Genomic DNA, 22,271 nt, shown 5'->3' with positions numbered 1-22,271 from the left:
TCTCAATGACACCAATCCCTTGTCCTCTTCTGAATAAACAGAGCCATAGTCTTCTGCCCCTTTCCCTCAATGAAGGCGGAGCCTGCCCACCTCCTTCTCCCAGGGCTCCCTCCTCCAGCCGTCCCTACCAACATACACATCCACATCATGAATGAGCTTAAGGAGAACACCCACCTACCCCAGTCTTTTTTTTTTCTGTCCAAACTCCATGGGACCCTAGACCTTATTCTTTCTCCACCCACCCACCCACACCCCCCCCACCTCATCCCCTCGATGAAAAGTGAAGAGCTTGCTGGTTTCGCCTCCCTTGTGCCTGCATCCTTAACTTCTACTCAACCCAAACCAGTAGTCTGACCCCTCGACTCTGGATGACTCCCTTTTTAACTCTAGGAGCTCCTGCTGCATGGATAGGGGTCGGGGTGGCGGAGAGAGCCCTGACGGTCACCCGAAGGTGCCTCCCTCCCCTCCGGCTCCCAGGGACCTGGACATTTACCTTGACGCTGGTGTAGCTGGTCTGGGTCTCGGCCTCGGCGCTGCTGCAGCAGTAATGGGTGCGCACCCTGCAGGTGGTCGGGGCAGAGGATGCGGTGCCCGCGCTGCTGCTGCTGCCGCTCCCCAGCTCCCTCCGCTCCCGGCGAGTGCTCGGGGCCCCGGCCTGGCGGCTCTGGTAGGCTAGCACCGAAGGGATGGCGTCGGCGGCGTCGGTCTTGATGAAGAGGCCGTGTAAGGTGGTCGCCGTCCCCTGCGACAGGGTAGTGGTCTGGTGAGGGGAATTGGACTCGTCCGAGTCTCGGCAGTAGATCACGCCGCTCTGCGAAACGTGGATGCTGGGAGCGCAGCCCATCCCTCTACCTCCCGCCTCTCTTCCTCCTCCTCCTCCTCCTCCTCCTCCTCTGGCCAGCAGCGGCTGGGGGGCCACCAGGCACCACCGCGCCCCGCTCCGCCCTCTCAACCCCACCTCCCGTCTTCGGTCTCTGACGAAGGCAAAGCAGATCCCAGGGCGAGGGGAGGAAGGAGTCGTGGCCACCACCTGCAGCGGAGAGAGATGAAGCGGGCGCCGCCGCCGAGGATGCTGCCGCCTCTGCCGCTGCCTCGGCTGCGCCCGGCGCAGTCACTTTGTGGCTAGCCACCAGCGGGTGGCAGCGGCCCCCCTCTCCCCCGCGGAGCCACCCCCTGTCCTGCCTGGCTGCCAGTCCGTCTGTCTGTCAATTCTGTCTGTCAATTCTGTCTCACTGCGGTTCTCCCCCGAGCCTTCCGCAGTCGTTCCCGGTCATCCCAACTTTCCCTCCTGGGCTAAGAGGCGCCCTGACCATCTTTCCGGAGACAGCCTCAGGCGTGTGGGGACACAGATACGCACGCACGGAGACACCCCCCTCGCCCTCGCCCCCGCCACACACGTACTAGTGTTCAGGCAAGGCGCCTGCCGCTGCCTCTTTCCCCCCACCCCCAGTCAGATGCCGCGGCTCCCCCGCAGTACCCCTCCCTTCTCGCTTTCTCCTCTCTCCTACTTCATCTCCGCCCCGAGCACCTGCCGGGCGCCCCAGTCCCCTGGCACAACCCGCCCCGCCCCGCCAGCCCCTCTGCAGTCTGCCTGGACCTCCTCCGCCTCCCTGAGACCCCCTCGCTCCCAGTCTCTTTCCTTTCGGGAGCCTCTTAGGAAGCGTAGAGCCACCTGCTTTGGGGGGGCCACCTCGGGTTTAGCAAAACAAAACAAACCAGTCCTAAACTTCCCTGACAATGCCGCCTAGTTTACTCCCATCCTCCCACCGCGACCCCTCGCGCATCCATGGGGAAGGAAGTCAGTGGATCATCCGGCCCCAAGGGCTGCACTCAGCTGCGCTCGTCAGCTGGCACCAATCTTGCCACCTCCCCCCTCCCTTTCCCAAGTACCAGCCCTGTGGGTGCCAGGAAGCTATGGCCTTCCTCCTCTCGGTTGGGGGAAGGGGTAAATTAGAAGATAACAATAACCAAGAACTATTGTCTGTTCATTCCCTAACCTAACCTAACCCATCCCCACCCCAACTCCTGCCCTGAGGCCTCTAAAAACCGTGGTCAGCCCGAAAGGAGGGGGCAGGGAAGCTAAAAGCTCGGTCCACATCCCTGAAATAACTGGCCTCTTCACACCTACAGATGCACACCATGTACAGTCCAAACCAGTTATTGCTTCTTCACTGCGGCCTCAGAGGAACTACCCATCTGCTTTATGGCTTGGTTAGTGGAAAGCCACCTTTCTTCCTTAGTGAAATTTGTTTTCTTATCTCGACACTTAGATGGGAGCACTGAGACCCCAAGCAAGAGAATCCATCCCACAGAATTCTCAGCAGATGGGGAAACAGCCCCAGATAGGTTATGACTTGCATAAGATCACTTCGAACCACCGGCTCCAAATTCAGTGCTTTTTCCATTGCATTACACTGTCCTATTCCTCCATTTCTCCCCAGACCCTGAAGGACATCCTTGGAGACTACCAGGGCCTCTGTCTTAATTTTCCTACCTCACATCATCTCTGAAGGATACTAAGTGTGGAATTCAAATAATAAGGTGGTAGAGAGAACTTGGATCTAAAGAGGATCAAGGAATCCAGAGTAAAAGAGATCTAGACCAACCAATTCATTTATAAAATGAGATGGGAAAACAGAGACTTAGAGAGGAGAAGTTATGTATTTGAAGTTACGTATTTGACGTTACAGGTAGCAAGCAGCAGAACTAGGATTTGAATAAAGGTCTTCTAACTCCACAGTCAACATTCTTGCCACTACAGGACACTACCAGACCTCTACCATTTTTTCTTTTAAAAATTTAAACAGAGATTTTCAGTCCTTCCTTCTCCCCACCTTCCCCCCCCATCTAAATTGTTATGTCTTTCTAACCATGATGGAAGTCTACACTGTATTTCCCAATGTATAAGTAAATGCCCTACATACTTAATCTACTAAAGTGCCCTAATTCCATGCAACCTCCTTTATTCTACTACATTAAATGGGTGAGGCTGAAAAATTATAATATTGCTTTGTTGAAATATGATGCAGACCATCTGTCAGACTTTCTAAACAATCATTAAGGACCAAAGTGAACAATGTTATAGTTCAAATTACAGGGATCCTGGTCTCTATACCAACCCCAGACATAATATTAATAGCAGGAGTTAATTATTCCTCAGGCTTATCAATAGTTCTGTATCTGCACCCACTTTAGTCATTACCCTTTATGGAACTCACCACAGCAGCCTGGAAATTGCAACACAAAGTACTAGAATGGTGTTAACTCTCACATACATGCTCCATCTAGCTCCTCTTGAGCACTATTGTAAGAGTGGCATAAGTGAATAATAACACCCAAGTAAGAAGAAAGTTCTACTCACTCTTTGTGCTTGTGGCTAGCACTGACTCCCTTCTTAAAAAGACAGTATGTTAACATTTATCCTCTGCTTTCCTTATGGAGAAGGGAGCAGTGCAAGTATTATGGTCCTTGTGCATAAGGAAACTGAATGCACCCCAAGAAGGTGAATTGACTTGCCCATGACAATTGGTGTAACTAATTAGTGAAACCCAAGTTTTCCATGTACCTGAATGGTACTCCTTTGATGGCACCAATAACTAATCAATAGCATTTATTAAACACTTCCTGTGTGTCAGGCACTGTGCTAAGTGCTGGTGATACAAAAACAGGCAAAAGATAGTTCTTGCTCTCAAAGAGCTTACAATCTAATGGAAACAGAATTTACAGACTAGACTTGTACAGCTGAATCTTGGGCCTGTGAATCATCCAGGAACAAATACGGACTCAACTCCTTTTGTTTGGGAAAATTAGAAAGTAGACTTCCTTCAAGGAGGCCATGGAGAACAATGAGGCAAATTTGGTATATTAAATTGTTAATATTTGAAACTGTAACCAATGACTTTCATTTGTTACCTGGCTTACATGTTGTACTTTTTGACAAGGAATAATAATTCTTACTTGTATAGCTTTTCAAGGTTTGCAAAGCATTTTTTCTTACAACCACACTGAGAGTTAGTTAATATTAAGTAATAGTATTTACCCCAACACTTTTTTTTTCTTCTTGGTCAGGATTTATGACTTCAAAAGAAATAAAAATTAAAAAAAATAATCAAGTCTTTCTTTAGGGGCAGCTAGGTAGTAAAGTGGATAGAGCACTGGCCCTGAGTCAGGAGTACCTGAGTTCAAATGTGGCCTCAGACCAAACACTTAACTAGCTGTGTGACCCTAGGCAAGTCACTTAACCCCAATTGCCTAAAGAAATAAAAATTTTTAAAAAATCAAGGATTTACGACTTCATCAGTATAGGCAATTCTCAGTGCAAAAAGAAGTGACTTGCTCAGGGTCACACAACCAGTATGTAATAGGGGCAGAACCTGACTCTTCCTGACCCCCAGGACCTCTAGGTAGTCTCTTATCTACCATGCCAGTGGTGTCAAACTCAAATAGATATGTCACCAAACTGTACATAAGGATCCCTGTGGGCTACATATTTACACAGAAAACCACATATTAATATTATCTATGCTTTATTGTGTTAACAATATTTTACCAAATATTTCCCAACTACATTTTAATCTGCTTCGGGCTGTACTCAGGAGTGCTGTGGGCCCCATGTTTGACACCTCTGTACCACATCATACTACCCATCTTTTCCTCCCTCCCCTCTGATGCTCTGAGAAATTAAGTAATACCTTCAAAGTCACATATTGTCTAAGGCAGAATTTGAACCATCATATTCTGTCTTCAAGAGTTTAGCCACTATATCCCGTTGCAAGAAAGTGTTCAAATGTCTAGGCTCAGGTACTAGTCTAGCCAATGGTTTCACCTCATTTCTCAACTTTGCTCCTGTATCTGTTCCCAGGTCAGTAGTTTCTCCTATGAGGAAAAAGTATGCCCAGTAAGTTTTATCCATGGGAATGGGTATCCAAGCCTGGTTGCAAAACACTGATCTAAAAATGGGAACAGATGTAGAACCGTTGTTTGTAGATAAGAAACCGGAGGCCCCTCGACTTTAAGATGACATTTGTTTACCTGGTTTTGACACATAAATTCTTGCAGGTTCCAGTGACTTCTGGCCCACCTCTCACACCTACTCCTTCTATGCAACCCAGGTAATCATAAACAGTGAATACGGATAGGCAAGCAGGCTAAAATTATTCTTTGGGATCAAGAAGGAAGGAACTACTGATAAAAGCCCTAAGCAGGGTATTAGCCTCTCTATCATTATGAGACTATGCACAGACAGCTTATAAAAGCAGACAGAACCCAGGCTTTGGGGCAAGTGTTCTTAAACTGGCCCTTAAACCTCGGTTTTGTTGGACACGGGAACAAGACAGACCAGTGAGGCTACTATGTCGAAGAGCAGCACAGTTTGAGGGGTAAAGTGTTTCTGAATGACTTCCCCTGAGTGTCTGTGTTTGTATTCCCCCGTGTCAGGAAAGTTTTATGCACTGAGCTGTGCTGAAAACTGCCTGAAGTCTAAGAGTAGAACATACCAAAGGGTAGTGAAGATTCTATGACACAAGGTCAGTGACAACTGTATGCTTGGCAGTACATTCTGAGGCCTCACCTGTCCTCTCAGCAGGCCCATGTCAGTGATTTACAGTTTAAAAAGTACTTTCCTCACAATAACCATAAAAAGCAGATGGTGTCATTATTGTTATTACCTTACAGACCAGACTTACCGACGGTCACAGAACTAGTGAAAGGACCTAAGCAATTCAAATCCAGCAAATGTTTATAAAGACAAAGTAAAGTAGATCAGGAGCTTACATTCTACTGGGGTATAGACACATGTTTGTTTTTTTTAAAGGGATATAGATGACTATTTAAGGAGAGAGAGAGAGAGAGAGAGAGAGAGAGAGAGAGAGAGAGAGAGAGAGAGAGAGAGATTTAACAACTAGGGGCACAAAAGAAGGCAGACCCAAGCCAAATCTTGAAAGGAACCAGGGATTATAAGAAGCTGGAGTGAAGAGGGGCATTAGAAGCAGGAGAGGCAGTCTAAGCAGGAAAGTAGGAGATTAAATGCTGAGTTTGGAGAACAGAAAGTAGACCATAGTAAATCTAAAAGAGTGAGTTAGAGTCAGATTATGAAAGGTTATAATGGGCAGTTAGGTAGCTTGAGGCATCTAGGTGGCATAGTAGGAGTAGGTAGAGCACTGGATCTGGAGTCAAGAAGACCTGAGTTCAAATACGGCCTCAGACACTTGCTAGCTGTGTAATCCTGGGCAAGTCACTTAACCTCTATTGACCACAGTTTCGTCAACTGTAAAATGGGAATAATAAAAGCCCCAACTTCACAGAGCTGTGATGAGAATCAAATGAGATATTTGCAAAGTGCCTAGCGCAATGCACCCCACATCTATCGATATAGATACATGTGTATGGGTGTGGACATATACACACACACACACACACACACACGTGTGTGTATATCTATATGCATACATAATACACACACACACACACACACACACACATACATATATGTTTATTCCCTTCACCCCTTTACTACAAATCATCCTAGAGGCAATAGGAATCCAGGAAAGTCCTAATTCTAAATCCAACCCATTATCTGCTATCCCACACAACCATATTACAGATAAATTCAAATTCTAACACATATGGCCAAGCTCAGTAAATCTCCATTAACCAAAATGCTAAATTAGTATTATCATTAGTTCTCTCTGTCTTCCTTCCAGCTATGGCTCAACAAATTTGCTTTGCATCTAGAAGCCAGCTCTCAAATTTAGAAGCCAAATTAATTTTGGGGCTTTCAAGAGAAGAAAAACAATGGCAAATATAGAAGAATTCTTGAATTTAGAGGTGGCTTAATATATCCTAAGCTCCAAGTCATTATGGCACCTCACATTTCCTCTTCACCTAATATTTTTGGTGCAATCTCATCAAAATTGGAGAGAGACAGACAGAGACACAGACAAAGACAGAAAGAGATCACGGTAAGTTGAAAAGATGTCTCCAACAGTGGACTGGACACTTCATTGGGGGCAACAATGGAGGATCTCTAGAGGACCTGCTTCAGATTATAGTTGGGCTCCTTTTCCTTTTAAAGATTCGTTCTTGACCACATAGTTCTCAGAGAGGACCTCTCTTTCCCAGAAAAAAAACCCAGCTCCTCTCATCCTTGCCCTTGACCCTAAAAATGACATTATGGGGTGCAGAAGAAAGCACACTGGATTTGACTCAGAGTATCTGGGTGTAAATCTAACCTCAGCTACTTACTACTTGCATGACCTTGGACATATGACTTCAGTCCTTTGGGCCTCATTTTGCTCATCTATAAAATGATAATTTTGAACTAGATGACGTCTGAGGTCCCTTCCATCTCTACACAGATGTTCCTGTGATTCATTTCTTACTGTATTTTAAATCTTGCCTATTTTATGTCTTGAGGCATGGCTCCCTGGGCCTTCAAGGTCCCTGAACCAGTTTAGTTTTCAGGATTCATGGGCATGCCACAAGTATTCACTGAATTCCTATTTCTGCTTCCCACTTCTACTACTGCTACCACTGATCCTAGGGATTCTAGTTCAGACACCTACATGCCCTTTTCCATCTTGTTACAGTAGGATCATAGTTAATCAACAAGCATTTACTAAGCACCTACTATGCTTCAGGCACTATGCTAAGCCCTGGGGAGACAAAGAAAAGCAAAAGGTAGTCCCTGCTCTCAAGGAGCTTGCAGTTTAATAAGGGAGACAATATGCAAGCAAGTATATACAAACAAGATATAGACAGGATAAATTGGAGATCATCAACAGAGGGTAGGCACATGGTAACAGATTTATACTCATATAACTTTCATTAAAAATTAAGGACAGGAAAGTTCTAAAATTGGCAAGATTATCCTCTGAGATTGAAAAGTATTTATGAAAATACAAAACATGTAAATGTATAGATATAGACATAGCTCCTGGGGAATACTCTCTTGCATATGAATCCCCTAAAAAAGCTACCACAATTCCCAGTTACTCTCTGGGTCAGCAGTTCCACAAAACCATAGCTCTTGAGCCCCCATCAATGTGTTTGTGTTTAATCAGTCAGAGGACATAACAAGAAATTTAATCAGACAACATAGCAAATAAAAGGGTAAGAGATTTCCTTCATATACTTGAGTTATACTCTCACAAGTTATCATATTATTATTGAGAGAGGGCATACCAGAGAGAACACGTGTAACCAGGGTCTTCCTGGGAAGGGCACATACAGAGGGAACACATGTAGCTAGGGAACATGCCAGAAACATATATGGCTAGGCTAACACATATGACAATGCTATTCCTCAACTCAAGAAGATTCAATGGTCTCCCTCATCGCCTTTAGGATAAAATACGAACACTTCTGCTTGATATTTCGAGTCTCACAATCTCACTTCAACCTACCTTTCATAGATGATTCCTTGTCACTCCCCCTTACACACTCTACACTCTAGTCAAACTGGAGTACTTGCTGTTCTAAATCCAAATAATTTCATTTCCCACTTTTCTGCCATATATAGCAACTTGGGATCTATTTCTGACTGCAATTTTCCAAATGAGATTCAGTCTGTTCTCTTATTTAATTCTCAATTTGTATAATTTTGCCCTCAATTATTAAATTCATTGCCCATCTATAGTACTGTCAAAGATATATACGCAATAATAAATTAATAGTTGAGCTGCCCGTCTAATTGTATGTCATAATCTGGGAAATATGCATGCTTTATCTACCTTTTTTTTCTTTAGTGCAGATCTGGGTGTCTTCTGGATGTTGCTGGATCTCACTTAGGAGATCCTGTAGCCTTTCAAAGCTCAAGGCAGTCAGCACAATGTCATCTGAGGCCATGACACTGGCAAACATTTTTGACAAGCATGTCTCCTATGTCATGGCTCATTTCATATGGATATTCAGAAGATCACCTGACAAAGTTATTTCTGTGGTTCTTCTCTCTCAAGGAAATCTTGAACAATCTTTTTCCCCTTAAAGACTATGCTTCCCTCCTTGCCAAGGCTGGCAGTGTGGAGGCCATTCACAATTCCATTTCACTGTTGACCATTATAGAAGCTTTGACCCAATATGTTTTTGACTTATTCCAGGTCACCTCTCCTTAGGCAGCCTGGTGGCTCCCCACTCTCAGGGGTTTACCATATTAGTGCTGAGCTTAGTATGAACACCTGATCAGCTTTAGCCCAACTACAACTCATAATTTCCAAATTCAAGCAATCCCCCAGCCTTCCCCAGTAGCAAGGATTAAAAGCGTGTGCCCATACATTTGTCTTGTATGATCTTTTTAAAAATATTTTTTCTCAATTGCATGTAAAAATGTTTAAACATTTTCCCAATTATATGTAAAAACAATTTTAACATTAGTTTTTTTTAAATTTTGAATTCCAAATGCCCTCCCTCCCTTCCTCCCCCACCTTGAGAAGGCAAGCAATTTGATATAGGTTATGTATGTGAAGTCATGCAAAACATATTTCCTTATTAGCCATATTTCAAAAGGAAGGAAGAAGGAAAGAAAGAAAGAAAGAAGGAAGGAAAGAAAGAAAGAAAGAAAGAAAGAAAGAAAGAAAGAAAGAAAGAAAGAAAGAAAGAAAGAAAGAAAGAAAGAAAGAAAGAAAGAAAGAAGGAAAGAAAGAAAGAAGAAAGAAAGAAAGAAAGAAAGGAAGAAAGAAAGAAAGAAAGAAAGAAAGAAAGAAAGAAAGAAGAAGGAAAGAAAGAAGGAAAGGAAGGAAGGAAGGAAGGAAGGAAGGAAGGAAGGAAGGAAGGAAAAAAAGGATGCTTCAATCTGCATTCAGACTCCATTAGCTCTTTCTCCGGAGGTAGATAGCATTTTTCATCACAAGACCTTCAAAATTGTCTTAGATTATTATAGTGTTGACAATAGCTACGTCATTCATAGCTGATCATTATTGTGACAGTGTTGTTAATGTACAATGGTCTCCTAGTTCTGTTCACTTCACCCTGCATCAGCTCAGGTAAGTTTTTCCAGGTTTTTCTAAAACCATCCTGCTGGTATTTCTTTTTGCACAACAGTATTACATGACAATAATATGTCACAACTTGTTCAGCCATTCCACAATTGATGGCTTTCCCTTCAATTTCCAATTCTTTGTCACCACAAAGAGAGCTGCTATAAATATTTTTGTACATATAAGTCCTTTTCTTTATCTTTAATTTCTTTGGGATACAGACCTCGTAGTGATATTGTGCAATTTCATAGCCCTTTGGATATAGTTCCAAATTGTGCTCCAGAATAGCTCAGTTTACTAGCTTAATGCACTAATAGTGCATTTAAGTGCATTAAGTGTCCCAATTTTTCTACATTCCCTCCAACATTTGTTATTTTCCTTTTCTGTCATATTAGCCAATCCAATAGATGTAAGGTGGTATCTTAGAGTTGTTTTAATTTGCATTTCTCTAATCAAGAGTGACTTAGTGAATTTTTTCATGTATATAGCTTTGATTTCTCTTTCTAGAAACTGCTTGTTCACATCCTTTGACCATTTATCAATTGGGGATGGAAAGGTTGTGAATGGTATTTTTTCCATATAAATTTGACTCAGTTCTCTATATATTTGAAAATTGAGGCCTTTAGAGAAACTTGCTATAACAACCTTTCCCTAGTTTCCCTGATTTCTTCTAATCTTGGTTGCATTGGTTTTCTGGGCAAAACCTTTTTAATTCCATGTAATTAAAATTATCCATTTTACATCTCATAATGTTCTCTATCTCTTGTGTGGCCTTAAATTCTTCCCTTATCCATAGATCTGACAGGTAAAATCTTCCATGGTACCCTAATTTGCCTATGATATCACCCTTTATGTCTAAATCATGTACCTACTTTAACCTTATCTTCGTATATAGTGTGAAATGTTAGTCTAGACCTAGTTTCTGCCAAACTACTTTCTAGTTTTCCCAACAATTTTTGTTAAATAGTGAGTACTTGTCCTAAAATCTTGGATCTTTAAGTTTATCAAACACTAGATTACCGTGGTAATTTACTACTGAACATTGTATACGTAATCTATTCCACTTGGATGATCTTTAAATATGCACTGGACAGACATTTTTGAAGGACAACCTTTAAAATACCATTTTGCTTAACTAAATGAATTATTTTGGGGGGAGGGGGGTAACCACCAAACAATAAAGCCAACCTCCTAACTATGAAATGTGGTCAACTAAAAAATTGTCTGCAAGAGCCTGCCAATATGTCCACTTCTTTTTTCATCAAGGATACCCTAAAGATGCCTATAGATCATTTTCATAAATATTTTAGAGTTGAGAAAGGAGGTATTTAGTAGTTAGCAGTCATCAATGTCTCCTAGGTCATCAATTTTTTAAAATAGCATTCAAGAGGCAGCTAGGTGGCGCATTGCATAGAGCACCAGGCCTAGACGCAGGAGGACTTGAGTTCAAATTTGGCCTTAGACCAGACACTTGACACTTACCAGCTGTGTGACCCTGGGCAAGTCACTTAACCCCAATTGCCTAAAAAGAAAAAATACCATTCACAACCTTTCCATTCTTCTGGGGTTCATCCCTCTGATATGTCCTGCAAATTCATACCTGAAAGTCTTTAAAATTGGGCTGCCTCTGTTGTGCCTCCATATGTACTATATGTGGTACATATGTGGCACATACATATGTACCACATGTATCTGTATATGTGTGCGTGGAAATATATAGGATATATATAGGAAATAGGATGAGGAGTGTATATATATCAAATGATATATATATATACATCTATAAATGATATATATACACATATATGTGTGTGTATCATTTGAGATATATATATACACACACACACACACACACACACATATATACTCGTCATCCTATCTCATTAAATCTCATTTACATTCCCCTATGTAGCACAATTGGTAATGAAGTAAAAGAATCCACATGTGATGCCTCTCATCAATGATGCTTCCTTTGTATCTGGTTCTTTTCTTTATTTTAGTTTCATCTATGAGTGGTCATTGGATGATCAGGTTTAATTAAATCTCACTCTAGGTTTCTGCAGACTTGTCTGTCTTTCCATTGTTTTTCACCTTTTTGTGGGGTGATGTCATGCTTTTTAATGCTTTTGTCATTCTTCATCATCATGTCTCTACATTTGGCAAGGTCACCAAGTTGGACTCATTCTTCCAATGGCTTATATGGCCTCAAGTTATATTACCTCATAGCCTCTGAAGAATTAAGTTGAGAATCATTTAAAAGGCAATGGAAAAAGACGTGGTAGGCATGAATGGGTTGCAATACATTACAAATGAGGATTTACACAGGAGAAAGCTAAAGAGTCATCACAAGAGACACATTTGATTGGAAAGAAAATGAAAAGAAAAAGAAAAAGAAATGGAAGGGAAGGGAAGGGACTTTACTTTTATCCATTCCTTATTTTTCATAGTTAACATCTTATTTAAAATAGGTCAGAGTAGACACAGCATGCAGTCAGTTCATCTCATCTTCATTCTAATTTGCTGTTGATTTTAATGTCTTACTATTTATAAATCCAAAGGATATGTCTAACTATTTGATGTCTGACTGCACAGAGAGCTGATTCTGAATAATAGCCCATATTGATTGGTAGTCACTTCCTATTAGTTTTATTTTTATTATGCTGTTTGGTGCTCAAAAGTCCAGCTCCTTCCCTCCTTTCTTTTGGAAAATAAAGAAACAAAAAAACATTCATGAACTATTGGGGAGCACAGCATAAGCATGTTAGACTTGAAGTCAGGAAGACCTGAATTCAAACCCTACCCCAGACACTCTTCATGACCCTGGGCCAGTCACTTAACCTGCCTCAGTTTCCTCATCTGTAAAATAGGGATAATAATGGCACCTACCTCACAAGGGTTGTTTTGAGGATCAAATGGGATAACATCTGTAAAGTGCCTTGCAAAACTTAAAGTACTACATAAAAGTTAATTCTTATTATTGCAGGCATGAAGATCTGAGTAGTCAAAAAGTCTTTGTCCTCTTTCATTCCTTATTTATGAACTATATTTTCCATCATATTTTTGTTGCCCTCCCTAATGTCCCAGCATTATATATATAATACACACACGTGCGCGCACACGCACACACACACACACACACACACACACACACACACACACACACACACGTTAACTTGATTTGGAGCAGAGAATCTTACTCTTTTTTGTATCACGGACCCCTCTGGCAGTCTGATGATGTCTATGAACCTTTTCTCAGAAGAATATTTTTAAATGCATAAAATACAGGGGATTACAAAAGAAACAATTATATTGAAACAGAATTGCCAAAACATTTTTTTTTAAAAAATCAAGCTTACAGGCCCCAGGTTAAGAATCCCTGGTTTGGAGGAGCTTGGCAAGTTCTTCATAGAGTTCCTCTATTTCTTCTTCCTCTTCTGCAGGTGTTGTGCATAAGCTACAATTATATTCATAGTGGCACTGTAAGGTAAGGTAGCCAAATGCTTCCTGAAATGATTTTTATTTCCTTTGAGTAGAAAATAAAATCAGTTCTGTAACTTCCTCATTCATATCATTGAGAAGAACCTATTAAATGCAACTTCTTTGTATCTTTATATTCATGTTCATAGCAAAAAAAAATCCATTTTCTACCACTTTATTACTATCAACTTGGAATTGGAATAAGGCTACACAGTACTGAGGCTAAATTTTTTTCACTTCTTTCGTGGGTAGCCATAGTCAAAGAATTCATGACTTTGTGGACAATCTTCTGGTGATCAGTATATTTAACTAGTCTGGGCTTCACATTGCAGACAGTGTATTGCTGGGACAATGCTCAAAGCTTTTTCAGCATTCTTTTCGAGAACCCAATATCACCTCTATATCACATCATATATATATATATATATATATAATATACATATATATATATATATATATATATATATATATATTATATATATATATATATATATACATACATACATACATATATATACATATATATACATATATACACACACATATATATGCATATATATACATATATATGTGTATATATACATATACACACATACACACACATACTGTAACAGGAAAAATCAATAATTAATTCCTTGAGAGCTTAGTTTTTTGATAGTCTTTTATCAGCTAAAATCATTTTAATAAGATAAGAAGTAATTATGTGATTTATAGTAAGAGTGAAAACACGTGTAACCGAAACTATGATATAGTCCCAGGGCAATACTTGTGTCAGTTAACCTTAAGAGTATGACTATAATCATTATAAAGTATGTATCTTAAGTATGTAACCATAATCATCATACCAATATACCAATCTTTATATTAAAATGATAAAGTAGGAAAACCCTATACAGGTTTAATTGAGACATCACGGAAAGAACAACGTTAGGACATAACGACCTGAAAAATGTAATCTTGCATCATACATGAATCAGTTTCTAGAGCACTTTGTTGCACCATACATGAATCAAGAGACCTATAAATAACTGCGAGTTTTGTATCTCATGGTCTCAGACCACACTGGGCAGACTGCAGACTACCATCTTTGCTTTTCTTAATAAAAGTTGGTTTCTTTTCCCAGGAAAGCCTCCCAGTTTCTTTTTAATAATACAACACACTCTTTTTTGAGTAGGTAAAAGAGGCTATTCTCTGTCTCATTTCTTACCTGTCCTTAATCACTGAGTAGGCAATGCTTCAGTCAAACTGAGACTTGTTAAACACCTTAGCTTAAAAAGGCCAACGTCCCCCACTGCATCATTGGCCATCTCCAGTCATCCTGATCTATATCTTGCCACTGGACCCAGATGGCTCCAGAGGAGAAAGTGAGGCTGGTGACTTTGCACATTCCTCCCTCACTTAAATCCAATTCACTTGCATGTCATGGCATCACTTTCCTGATGTCATGGTCCTCTTCAAGAACGAAGGACAGGGGCAGCTAGGTGGCACAGTAGATAGAGCACAGGCCCTGGAGTCAGGTGGGAACTGAGTTCAAATCCAGCCTCAAACACTTGACACTTACTAGCTATGTGACCCTGGGCAAGTCACCTAACCCCACTGCCTAGCAAAAACAAAACAAAGGACAAACAACAACATGTTTGTGTATACCTATATATGCATATATATGGATGGATAAATGGATGGCTGTATTAAAGACTGAATCTCTTAATTCTGTCCAGACTGGAAGTGTAATGGCCTTCATAGGCCCAATACCAACACTGATTGGCGCAGAAGCTCTGACCTGCTCCATCAAAGCTTTGACCCACTTCCCAACTTGGGCCAATTTCATGTCTCCTTAGGTAGCCTAGTGGTCCTCTGCTCCCAAGGGCTCACCATACTTGTAGCTGATACCAAATCAGTAGCCCTACTGCATCAAGTGATCCACCCAAGCTCAAGTGATCCACCAGCCTCACCTCTTTAGCAGCCAGTACCATCACACCCAGCAACCATGCCATAATAAGAATAGGCTTCTGTGGACATAAGAAATTCAACTCAATTAATTTAAACAAAAGCATGTGTTAAGTGTTTACTATGTGCTCTAAGCACACCTGAGCAACTCTAAGAGTTGTCATTATTCAGTCGTGTCTGATTCTTCATGACCCCATGGACCATTGCACAGCAATGTTGTACATGGGGTTTCCTTGGCAAAGATGCTGGAGTGATTTGTCATTTTCTCCTCTCTAAAAAGTATAAGTTATAAAGGAGCTCTAGATCTAGATTGGTAGAGGAATTTTCACACCAAAATCTCACTCTACCAATAAAATCACATTTAGACAACAAACAAACAAACAACTATGGCTAGTATTGTGTTGGCAACTATGGAGCATATAAATGAGGTGTAATTCCCTGCTCACAGAGACAGCGCTTACAGTCTATATGGAAAAATGAGACATAGATGCTTGAAACAAAAGAGAAAAAATAAGATAGTTAATAGTCACATACCAAATGGGGCTCTACCTTATTAAAACCTAAGCTTTGGGGCAAGATTTTGCCCTTTGTTTTGAATTGATTTTGTTGATGGCTATTAAGATTACATCTCTTTATACCACTGTTAACCTTTGAGAGAGTAATTTCAGTAAAAAAATATTGGGGTCAGAAGCCAGAGAGTACAAGAAATTGAGAAGTGAGTGGGTGAAGAAATTATGGCACTAAATATAGATGACTATAAAAGACAGAAATAGGATGGTAATTTGAGAGTTAAATGAAGGCTCACTAAGGTTAGGAAGGGGGTGACCTGAGCATGTTTATATGCAACAGACCAAGAGCCAGAAAGTAAGGATTGCTTGGAAAGAGAGAGTAAGAGAGCATGAAAGGGAATGAAGGAGGGAAGGAGGAGGGAAAGAGAGAGAGAAGGATCACTGGAGCAAGCTGTCATAATGATGCCGATGATGGTGGTGATGATAGCTGACATATGGCACTTTAAAGCTTCTAAAGTGCTTTACATATATTATCTCATTTGATCTGCAAACAACCCTACTAAGTAGATGCTGTCATTATCTGAATTTTACAAATGAGGAGGAGAGAATCAAGAGCATAATAACGGTCCTTTTATAGTGCTTTAAGATTTGAAAAATTCAACATTATACATTGTCATTTGATAAAGTATAAGTTTTAACATGGTGGGCACAATATATTACATGTGAGGAATTACATAGAAGAAGGGGCATAAAGTATTGTCACTTGAGAAATAGATAACTAGAAAGCGCCAGTTATACAGCGAGAGTGAGAGATAACCAGTGGAGAACCCACATGAACCACTTGTATCCATTGTCAAGAGAACCAATGAAGCAAAAGAATAAAGGATGAGTAAAGATATAGGACAGTTTTGAAGTATAGGGTAAGGAAATTAGGAAGCTCATAAGAGACAGTCTCACTTTTCAAAACTAAATCAGGTGGCAAAATCAGATTTGAAGAGAAAGAAGATTTGGAACAGCCACTGGGAGCAGTGCAAGAGACAGTCAATCAGGGAAGACTGCAAAGATAGCCCTGCAGCTTCGAGGGCCCAGTTGAGATGGAAGCTCATTAGTTTGTAGTGGACCCAGATGTCAGGGCTGCATGACTACTTACAATGGCCTTCAGCAAAGCCAGAGAATAAGAGTCTAAAAGGCCTACAGTGGGAGTGAGTCAGGGTTGAAGAACAGCAAAGCATGAATGATAGAAGTTCAATGGGGTAAGGAATGCAAGGGTAGAACCATGGAGTCAAGCTTGTGAGATGAGGGCAAAGGACTGAGAGATGGTGGGGATGATGGTGGCAGTGGGAATGAAAGGAAGAGAGAGAAGCAAAAGAGATTATGATGACAGCATTGACAAGACCTAGTGGCCTCCTGGATATCTACGAATAAGGGAAGAGGAGAAGTCAAAGTGGACTCCAGATTCCAGTTGGCTTGATGGAGGGAAAGATGGTGACCTTAGCCAAAATAGGGTGTCAAAATTAACTCTGAGGTTTCAAGCTTGGGTGACAGAAGAGAACGTGATCAACTTACCCAAAATAGGGCTACTGAGAAACAGAGCCAGTTTAAGGGGAAGAGAATGAATGCATTTTTGGTCACGTTCAGTTTGAAATGTCAGTGGGAGACTTAGTTTGGAGATACAGTAATGGAGGAGCTCTGAGGAGAGATGAAGAGTAGATATTGTTAGAGACATCAATAATGACATCTAAATAAAGGTACTAGTTGAAGCCATGGGAATAGAGAAGAATGACAAAAACAGGGACATCGGGAGGGATGGTCAGCTTCAGTGAGTAATAAATAATAAGATTTGCTCCCAAGACACGACTGCTTTAGAGTTACCTGAGATGTTTCATTTCTCCACACTTGAATCCCTTGTCATACAAAGCAAATGTTCAACAAGCCTACCACACGACAATTTAGGAAACTGAAATGGGATTGCAATATCATTTTGATGCAGCAATTAGGCCCTGAGTTAGGTCCCATAATGGCAGGGGTGTCTCTAAAAGTGATCAAAGTGATGTATTTCTAAGACCAGCGACCTGGAGCTGGGGATCACTTTTAGATGTGACCCATCTACACAGGTACTTCATCCAGAAGAGGGTGCAACCTGGGTACACCTATGTTTGAGTCTTTTGTTTCTTGTTTTCTTTATTCTCCTGTAAACTCATTTTAACACCCAGCTCCAAGCTCTTTGTTTATAGGCGGCCTGAACTCCCTTCTTCTGGGCCTGAGTGACTATTTACTGTCTCCTAAGCAAAATGACTTCATTGCTATAGCAAAGTCCCAGCAAGTAAACTCTTATCAGTAAAGATTGGCACCTTCTCTGCAATTTACAATCCTAGAGAATTGCCTGGACTGCTGAAAAGTTAATTGACTTGCCCAGGACCCCACAATACATGTCAATAGACAGCCTTTGAAACCAGGTCTTCTTGACTTTGAGACTGCTTCTCTATTCTCTGCATCACTCTGCCCCTTTCCTTTACAGAGCATTAAAAACCTACCAACATAAAAGCTTTTAAAAATGAGGGACCACTTTCCTAGGCCTTCCAAACCCCACCAGCGTGACAGGAAATGTGCAGCTGTGAGGATTTAGCCCCAGCATTCAAATTAAGAAACTTCACCAAGAGTTAATACTTTTCTCCTTTAACACCTTAGTGAGATATGGAGCCAAATTTCAATTTCTGTAAGCATGGAAGAAATTTTCAGGGCCAAATTATAGGAAGTCACATGAGAAATTCCCAACATAATGTTATCCAAGCCAGAGGTCTTTCTCCCTAAAATTTTACTTTTAATTAGATGTAGCACAGTGCAGTAGAAAGGTCATGGTCTGGGAGTCAGGAGACCTACATTTGAGTCCTGGCCAATTACTCACTATGTAGCTGTAGGTACACACATACATACACTAACACAGACACACAGACACACGTTACATCAGTAATCAATCGTCAATAAACATTTATTAAGCATCTACTACGTGTCAGGCACTGTGCTAAGGACCGGGGACACAAATATCAAAAAGAAAGGCTTCTGCCCTCAAGGAGCTTACAATCCATTGAGGAAAACAACATACAGAAGAAGCTGGGAGAAGGAAGTACAGTGCTCTACTGGGGGCATGGTGGAGAAGTCAGTCAGAGAATTGCCAAAATAGTGCCGTGAGGTGAAACATGAGATGCTTGAGCTGAGCTTTCTCCTTAAATGGAGATTTTGGAATTTATCTCCCCACTCTCCAATCAGAGAAGCAGAGAGAGAGGTGGAGTATCAAGGCTGAGGAGATCTTACAGGATGATCAGCTTACTCTAGAAATGAACTTCTTAGGGCATGGTAGAGAGCACTTAAGTGGCACAGTGGATAGAGGACCAGGCCTGGAGTCAGGAAGACCTGAGTTCAAAAGCAGCCTCAAATATTTGCCAGCTGTGTGACCCTGGGCAAGTCATTTAACCCTGTTTGTCTCAATTTCCTCAGCTATAAAATGAGTTGGAGAAGGAAATGGTAAACCACTCCACTGCCAAGAAAAACACAAATAGGGAAATGAAGAGTCATACATGACTGAAACAACTGCACAACAACAAAGGGCATGGTAGAGATATCACTCAGAGAAGTCCCAAAGTCACACACACACACACACACACACACAACTACTACTACTACTACTACTACTACTACAACTACTACTACTACTACTACTACTACCACCACTACTACTACTACTACCACCATCCCCACCCCCAGTACTACTACTGAACTATAATGGCATTCTAAAATTAAAAACCTAATGGATGGAGTACCAACTGCCCAAACTCCAGGATTACCAATAATTTTAAAAAAAGAAGCTATGTCAGCCATTCCCAATAGAAATATGGTCACAGGATATGAGCAAACAATTCTCCAAAGAAGAAGTGTGAACTGTTAACAATCATACGCAAGTTTGCTCCAAATAACTGATAATGAGAAATGTGTATTTCTCTTTTTACTTCACACACTGCAAATTGTCAAAGATAGCAAAAGATGGAAATGGTGAATGTTAGAAGTGCTGCTTAGAGACAGACATATTGATACATTGTTGGTAAAGTTATGGATTGGTCCAACTGTTCAAGAAAGAATTGGGAACTATAGTAAAAAAGTGATGACAACATCCATACCCTTTGACCCAGGCATTCTACTGCTAGGCATAAAGGCCAAGGAAGTCAAAGACAGATGAGGTCCCATATACACCAAAATATTTATAGCAGCTTTTTTGTGCAAACAAAACAAAGAACCGGAAACAGTAGGTGCCCATCAGTTTGGGAAAGGAAAAATGAATTTTGCTACATTAATGTACCGGAAATAGTTCAATGGATAGAGCACTGCACCTAGAATCAGGCAGACCTGACTGTCAGCAATGGGATCTCTGATACCTACTAGCAGTATAACTCAGAGAAAGTAATTTCACCTTTGCGTGGTTTCCTTATCCGTAAAACAGGGTCAATAATGATACCTGCCTCACAGGGTTGTTGTAAGGACAAAATGAATTAATATTTGCAGAGTGATTTGCAAACTTTAAAGCATTATGTATATACTAGGTATTATTATTATTATTAATCTGTATTGAGAGATTGTGTTGTCATTTTCAATTGTGTCCAACTCTTTAGGACCCCATATAGGGTTTTCTTTGCAAAGATACTGGAATGGTTTGCCATTTCCTTTTCCAGGTTGTTTTACAGATAAGGAAATTGAGGCCAGCAGAGTTAAGTGACTTGCCCAGGGTCACACAGCTAATAAGTGTCTGAGGCTAGACTGGAACACAGGAAGATGAGTCTCCCTCACTCCAGGTCTGGCACTCCATCTGCTGAGCCACTCAGCTGCCCCTTTCAGAGACTAGTAGCTTCTTTTGCTTTGGAATGGGTCCATCACAGAATATCAGAGGTAAGAGGGCCCCGTGGTGATTATTTAGTCCAAACTCTCATTTTACAGCTGAGAATGTTGAGGCCAAAAGAAATAAAATGACTCAACCAAGGTCACAAATCTTGTCCATGGTGATGCCCCAACAGGAACCCACTTGTCCTAACTCCTAGTCCAGTGCTTTTTCTACTCTGTCCCAGTGCTATTGTATTGGAACTAAAGAGAGCAACGGGAATAAATATTTTAGATCTATGGACAACAGACAACAAGCATTCACCAAGTGCTTACTAGGTGCCAGTCACTATTCAAAGCAGACCTCAGCTAAGAACTCAAAAAATGGATGCTGACATCAGCAAGTTTTGTGGCCAGTTTATGTCTGACACAAGTACCTGGACTAGAAACTCCAGGAGACTAGAATCATGCTGTAGTCTTCTCTGCAGACTCTTTAGGGCCTAACACATAGGAAGCACCAAGTAAATATCTGTTGAATGATCCAGAAGAATGGCTAGAGGGATGCATCCCTTCATAACCAGAGGGGCTCCCAGAACATTGGGTGTGAATGGAACTTTGGTAAGTGAAGTCACTTTCCCATAAGTGCACGTTGTCATTCTTTGTTTCTGGTGGATGTTCAGTCAGCAATGGCACCCAACATCGAGGCTCACATTTCTTTGTCCCTCTGCGAGAAGTACTCAAATCCATCCCACAATAAATCCATTTGAAAAACCAAAGAATCCTTTGGCAGTAAACAGATAGGTGGTAAGGCAGTAGATAGAGTGCTGGGCCTGGAGTCAGAAAGATTCATCTTCCCAAGTTCAAATCTGGCTTCAGATACTTACTAGCTTTGTGACCCTAGGCAAGTTACTCAACTTCATTTGCCTTGGTTTCCTCATCTGTAAAATGAGCTGGAGAAGGAAATGGCAAACCATTCTAGTAATCTTTGCCAAGACAACTGCAAATGGGGTCCCACAAAGAGCTGCACACAACTGAAACAACTAGCCACCAACAATAATCTGAAAATTGGATTACGGAATGTCTCCCCTTCCCACAAGGAGCCTCTCTTTACCAATACAAGTAGGAGCTTTCTCTGCCACCTAGAGAGATGCCTGGGGCAGTGAGAGGTTAAATCATTTGTCAAGGGCCATGCAGCTTGGGTCAGAAATAGGCCTTAAACCCACGTTTTCCATGGCTGTGAGGCCAGCTCTGTCCATCAGACTATGCCACGCTGTGGCATAGTCTACACAGGACATCCTAAAAATCTGAATGAAGTTCTGAGCTATTAAAGCTTTAATCACATTTTGTAGCTTTTTGAGCTTTAATACCTAAAACTGCACTAAGACTTTTGGAATATCTATAACAATACAGAAAACCACCTATTAATAATCTGTTTTTGTAAGTTCAGAAGTTGTTGAACTTGCTGAAAGAGCGCCACATTTGCGTTTTGCATTTAGAAATGCAA

General features: G+C 41.2%; 1 protein-coding gene across 2 annotated transcripts in view; it reads right to left on the bottom strand.

Annotated features, from left to right (window-relative positions):
• PDE8B (phosphodiesterase 8B) overlaps positions 1-22,271 on the bottom strand; it is a 344,612-nt gene that overhangs the window by 301,555 nt on the left and 20,786 nt on the right. Inside the window, exon 1 of one of the 2 annotated variants that reach the window (XM_020998444.2) lies at positions 494-853. The exons of the other annotated variant lie outside the window; for it this stretch is intronic. Within the exon in view, the coding sequence (XP_020854103.2) occupies positions 494-844 (351 nt within the window). The 5' untranslated portion in view covers positions 845-853. Of the gene's footprint in view, positions 1-493; positions 854-22,271 lie in introns of those variants that run through there. 2 annotated transcript variants of the gene reach the window in all.

Source organism: Phascolarctos cinereus, unplaced genomic scaffold (genome assembly GCF_003287225.1).
Source record: "Phascolarctos cinereus isolate Bilbo 61053 unplaced genomic scaffold, phaCin_HiC Scaffold_4;HRSCAF=312, whole genome shotgun sequence".
In the NCBI taxonomy this organism is placed as follows: domain Eukaryota; kingdom Metazoa; phylum Chordata; class Mammalia; order Diprotodontia; family Phascolarctidae; genus Phascolarctos; species Phascolarctos cinereus.
Note: the sequence above shows the minus strand (reverse complement) of the source record. Positions and strands in the feature narration are given on the sequence as shown.